General features: G+C 35.8%; 1 protein-coding gene across 3 annotated transcripts in view; it reads right to left on the minus strand.

Moving 5' to 3' along the window:
- The window catches only part of LOC584759 (hyalin), a 31,561-nt gene extending 25,794 nt beyond the window's left edge, over window positions 1–5,767 (minus strand). Inside the window, exon 1 of one of the 3 annotated variants that reach the window (XM_030976941.1) lies at window positions 5,592–5,767. In XM_030976941.1, the coding sequence (XP_030832801.1) occupies window positions 5,592–5,671 (80 nt within the window). In that variant the 5' untranslated portion in view covers window positions 5,672–5,767. Of the gene's footprint in view, window positions 1–1,733; window positions 1,805–2,246; window positions 2,409–5,591 lie in introns of those variants that run through there. The other 2 variants (XM_030976993.1, XM_030977055.1) reach the window with 2 other exon arrangements.
- Between the last annotated feature and the right edge of the window lie 233 nt (window positions 5,768–6,000).

The raw sequence follows: 6,000 nt of genomic DNA on the forward strand, positions 1-6,000 counted from the left end.
CATTTCATAATTTTCGAAATCTTATGACTAAATATAACACACAGTTTGCTTAGTGCTATGCAGCATTGGTCCAGAAATGGTGAAAATGTCTCTTCATGATTTTAGTTTGTATACATTTTCATAAAAGTTGTGCAAAGTAGAACACTTTCCCATGCTAAAAGGTGCTATGTCCCTTTTGCAGCCAACCTCAAATTCTGTAGAACTTTGCAGGAATTATGAATATGTCATGAATGTCCTATCTGTGAAATTTAAACTTTAGCAGTGTCCTAATATTCAAATTATGCAAGTAAACCTGTTTACTTGCTAGACTTCACTGTCAGACACTATTGAGTGACTGACTGGCTTTTTTTCTTCTTTAGTAATAATATACATAAAATGAGCTGTGAGGGTTCATGAGCATTTGTCTACATCAATAACCCACTTCTTGCGATGGCCAATATTAAACTGATTGAATCTTTGCGCAGCATAAAACGTATGACCATTCGGTACAATGGTCTGAAAAACAAGACTATTACTTATTGGCTCTATAGCTCCTAAGTCGATTTAACAACTAATGGTCATTATTTTCCCACTTGAAGACATTTTGAAGCCCCACCTTTTTTAAGGAAGTTCTAAATTAGTATTATCTTTCAAATGCCGTTGGAATTTACCCTTTTCATTTTTTGGGCCTGCAAATGGTAAAGACCAGTTATGAAAATGCCCCCCTCTCAAAAAATGAAATGGAAGCTCTTTATTACCAATCATGTGAAAGAATATGTTTTTACTAATACGTGATGATACAAATTTTGCCGGGAAACCACCTACCGTATTTGCCGACGTAAAGGCCGCAGTATTTTTGGAAGAGAAAATATCAAAAAGTTGGGGTGCGAAAGTCCAAACCAGCACGAATTTGCGCATATGGGACTACGAACGGTAAAATAACTATACCATTATGGTACAGGACATTTCCACACATCTTACCGACAATTTTATCTTGCATTGTTAAAACAACAACTTCCTAAAACAAAATTTGCCGATAGATCTCTAAGTTTGTGCCAATGCATTTGCAAAAGTAAAGAAAGGGACCGTTTAACGGAGCTACCGGCGAAGCATCCATCCGAAGTCGCCATTTCGTTTTTCATTTCATGCAATTTCGCATTACACCATACATGTACATTGTGGTAGGGATACATTTTGCATATATCGGACACCAAATCTGCCTGCGATCACTTTTTTAGCTAAACTTCCGGTAAATTATAAAAATATTGATAAATTTGGTATCCGTTTGTCAACAAAAATAGTGTTTTACGAGAAAATTACGATTATTTTTTTTCTTCCGTTTTTTTTCTTTCCTTCTTTAAAATGTCTAAGTTGGGGTGTGGCCTATGCGGCACTGCGGCCTTATCGCCGGCAGATACGGTACTACCGTATTTGATATAAATAGTAAATTATTATATCTATCTGGACCGGATAGATATCGCACACATGTCACGCACATGTCACATACTTGTCACATAGTCCCATATACATATCAATCAATTCCACCTAGTCTTCATTTTCTTGAAAAACACATGTTCTTATTCCAAATATGTTGTAAAAAAAACTCTCCCACACCACATCTGTTCAGAGCCAGAAGGGTATTAACTCTGTGTTACATCCTTCTGGTTGCACACATACAATATTTTTAAATAAACCAATTTTACCGTACCTGTTTCACAATATTTAAATTAAAAAATAAAACAGCAGTCTCTTACCTGTATAATAGCAGCATTCAGCAGGATAAGGTTAACACCACACACGTTGTATTCATTGATGCAAAAGGAGGGGGAAAAAAAGAAAAAAAAAATTAGCAAAAAGTAATGATATATTAGAGTACATTAATGACAAAAATCAAAGAGATCATTTGATAAGATTGATAAGAAAAACACAACATTGTAAATTATATTGATTAATGTCAGACTAATCAAGTTTCATTTAGCTGGTAGCTTAGCACAAATTTAGTTGCACGAAAGGATGCGTCCGGTAAGCAAAATACATAATAGTTCATGACAACTGAACTGGGGATAAAAACTTGTAATTTGACATGCCCTGATGACATTTATTTTGTAATATTAATTGCAATCAAGGGAGTACAGCTGTAGAAAGAATTAGTAGCTCTGTGTCCTAATTAGGGAGGCCAATGCCCAAATCTAACTTTTTAATTACTAATTTGTTTATAATAAAACAAAGATTAAAAGAAAGCATTTTATTTCACTAAGACAACTCACCCATCTGCCGACTCCATAAGTTCCATAAAATAGGAGATATCCAGCTCTTTTGAAGGCATTTCCTTCTACGCCATCCTTACGTAATAATAGCCTTGAAACAATTATATTTCATGTCGCAAAATTACGTTCATAATTAGACAGGCCCGAGGGAATGGGCGTGTCATTGTCCGGACAAAGTTCATGATGAAGTTTAAAACTTTGTGCGAAAGTACAATCACTCAACAGCGGCTAGCCTTAAATCGGTCGCACACGTACACACCGACACAGGCTGAAATCCAGCCATCAATGTGCGAACGATTACATCTTCTACTACTACGAGCCGAAGGCGATGGTTAAAAAATAAAGAAGAGATATCAAAATTGGCACAAAAAAAATAGATCTAATTCATTGATATTTACCTTAGATGTGTATTCCAATAACTTGATTTCCTCATGAGTATTCCTTATGATTTCAGTCCGAGATCTACTGTACAATCAACAAGAACGACCTCCAAAATCAGCACAATGCACAACACATTATTTAATCCCCGGAATGATACTATGCATGCACCGTACCTCGCATACATGTACATACCCTGTACCCTAGCTACCTGGATATCTCTCTCTCTCTCTCTCCTTCTTCTTCGACCGGCTATACGTGACAACACATCATCCAATCATGTCTTTTCAACCGAACTTCTCAATTGGAGTATAGACTGCTCACGTAGACATTTTTTACTGAAATATCTTTTTTAAACATTTCTCATGCATGATTTACTGCACGAGCTCGACACTCGAGTCTATAGTGCTGTGAGAGTAAGGTACTGTGTGTGAGACTACGAGAGATTTGTCTGGCGCGCGATATGACCGGAGCCATACATATTCATATTATGATGTCGCAAGACCTCCATATTTGGCTAGAACAATGAGATCACTGTTCACTGTTTTTCTTCTCATTTTGAGATGGCTGTAGCTATGGGGCTCAAACCAACGCAAGATTGACATAAACATCGTACTCTATCTACCTTCGAATGTTCAGTATGTAAAAATCAAACATATTTAAAAAGATATAATCTTTTTTCTTTATATTTTCTAGTGGTTAGAAGTGACAATTGTGAACATCTGAAATGTTGATCTCTATCAAAAGTTCTTAAATCAAAACGGATCGCATATTTTTAGGGTCTACCTTTTGCCAATTAGAAGGTTTTTAGTGAGCAAACCTGTACGCCCTCTAGGATTCTCTTAGTCGGTGGGCGTGCGCGCCATGTTCTTCTGCTATGACAATTATTGGATTTAAATACGTCAAAATCTGCAAGATCGTCAACAAATGGTGAAAGACCGTTACAGATCCGTGATTATAGGTAGACCTATGTTGTGAAATGTATCATTGTATTTTCTTTTGTTATTTTCATCAATTTTTATTTTTACATCATTTTTTTTCTATCTGCTAATTTTTTGAAGTGGACGACGAGCGCACAAATCATAGGTGTAGAAGCCTTACGCCCGGGCATTGGCCTGCCTATCCTAATGATATATAGTTCTAGCTAAATGGAACAGTTTAAAAAATAAAACAAATTGTACTTTTTTCATGGGCACTGTTTGAACGCCGTTTGAAATTTATCAAAATTTACCGGGAGCATCGGTAAATTGTGATATTAAATTTTTCTTCAAAGCAAAAGTTAGGTGCTAAATTTTGTAGTGCTTATAACACATGGGCATCCAAATCAAAATTGTAAGGAGTTAAGCCAATTTTCAAAATTTTTCAAAACTTTGTAGATCTATTACCTTTTAATGACATGAACAACTTTAAAAATCACAAGACAATTTGGCAACTCACTCATGAGTCTGTGACGTCATTGCCTGACTATCCACTATTAAATTGTTTTCTTCATACCGTGTGAGTAAAAAAAAAGTTTAGAGTCTAGATCTACACCTAGAAAATTGCTAATTATTTTTAAAATAATTTAGACCCTCTATAAACAGTAAATTATTATAGTAGGGTGTCTGATCGCGCACCCGATGTTGTGTGCTAAAATCTTTCCCATAGAGATTGCACGCATCCCTATGTGCATTGCGCGACTAAGCAAAATTGGTCAATGATTTTATGAAAAATTTGAAATTCAAACCTTTATAACAAATGACCCTGAAGGTGAAACTTGATAAATGTGGTGTCATATGAAAGAGCAGGTTTTTCTCCATATTCCCCATAGGGGGCCACCCCCGGAATTCTAAAAATATCTTGCTCAAAACAGCGATTTAAACATCGATTCCATGGTAACTCGGAGATTTACCAATTTCACGAACTGCTCCCCCGAGGGATAAGTTCGGCCAGCTGTAAAGAATATATCCATGCACTTATTTTTTCTCTAGTCCCAAGGGATCATTTGGCACAACAGTTTGAAAATACCCTTGCTCCACGCTTTGCATATCGTGCTATGCATTAGCTGTGCAGCTTTTGAGCAGAAATTATAACTCTGCGTGAACCACTTTTTTGTCCATTAATTCTGACCAAAAAGCCTATGAGGGGCTGTATCTTTTGATAGAAACATCGGTGAGTCTTGAAATTTGAAAGGTATTATTCTGATTACATTTTATTTTCCAATATCCAACAAAAATGGTGAAAAACGATCCCAAATTGAAAATTGAAAAATCGTTCAGACACCCTAATTATAGTCTAGACCTATAGATTTCTAGATCTAACGTTAGACTCTAGATTCTATCTTATGAAAGAGTGTTTTATCCCAAATCATTTGGTATCATTTTTGTGTGGTATGTGTTCACGCTAGATTTCGCTGAAATTTCACTAAAAGCAAATTCACATATGGTAAACAATCATCCTAGAGGGTCTAGACCCTAGGCCTAGATCCTTTTTTGTTTCATCCTGAATGCGGGATCAGGGTAGAGAATGGCACTAAACACGGCTCTTGAAAACAGTGCAGCAAAACAAACTGCCGAAAACATAAATCACATCATAGAAGTTTAGTATGAAATGAAAGATAACAATGTCATTCTTCTCATCCAATACTGAAACAAAAATCTAATCAGCACATCAACAGATCGCATTCGAATTGCGTAGGCTATCCAAATGGTCTCCAACAGCTAGCCCCATGGCAGCGGCAGAAACCTTCATGCCGAAAGCGCACACATAATTTGTACCTACATGTAGCCAAGACTGCAAGAGCTACAGCTAGTCACCGTATCACTATCACGTTTGTACTGACGCAATACACCGATACTGTGCATACTGAAAGAGTGGTGACTTAAACCACATGCGAAATGTCCTACTAAGAAATATGAAATGATTCACGATAATGGGAATAATAAATATATATTTTTTTTTTAATAATACAAGAGCAGCAATGCTTACCGAAATTTCAAAGCTGGAGCCTGGACATGTGTGTACGTATACACATGCGCTATGTTTTGTTGGTGTTGTTGGGAACACATTGTACGGTGTATTTAAACGACAAATCAATATTTAAAAAATACCTGAAGGAGGCGCTTTACCACTTTTTATCATCATCAATATCCTTTTTATAATGTTGTAGACCTATCCAAAAATATTAATATGAAGTATTACCGTCACCTTTTCCTTTTTTAAAGGAATTGTAGCACAATTTGTACACTTGATTGAATGTGTACTATATTAGTTTGGATACTTATGGAAAATATTTTTGAAATATGTCTGTGTTTATAATGTATGAGACAATGTACTACATGTATGTTTATACTGTAAGAACAATTGTGTTTCTAATCATCATTTTGTATAATTATGA

This window comes from Strongylocentrotus purpuratus, unplaced genomic scaffold (genome assembly GCF_000002235.5).
Source record: "Strongylocentrotus purpuratus isolate Spur 01 unplaced genomic scaffold, Spur_5.0 spur5_contig_804, whole genome shotgun sequence".
NCBI lineage: Eukaryota > Metazoa > Echinodermata > Echinoidea > Camarodonta > Strongylocentrotidae > Strongylocentrotus > Strongylocentrotus purpuratus.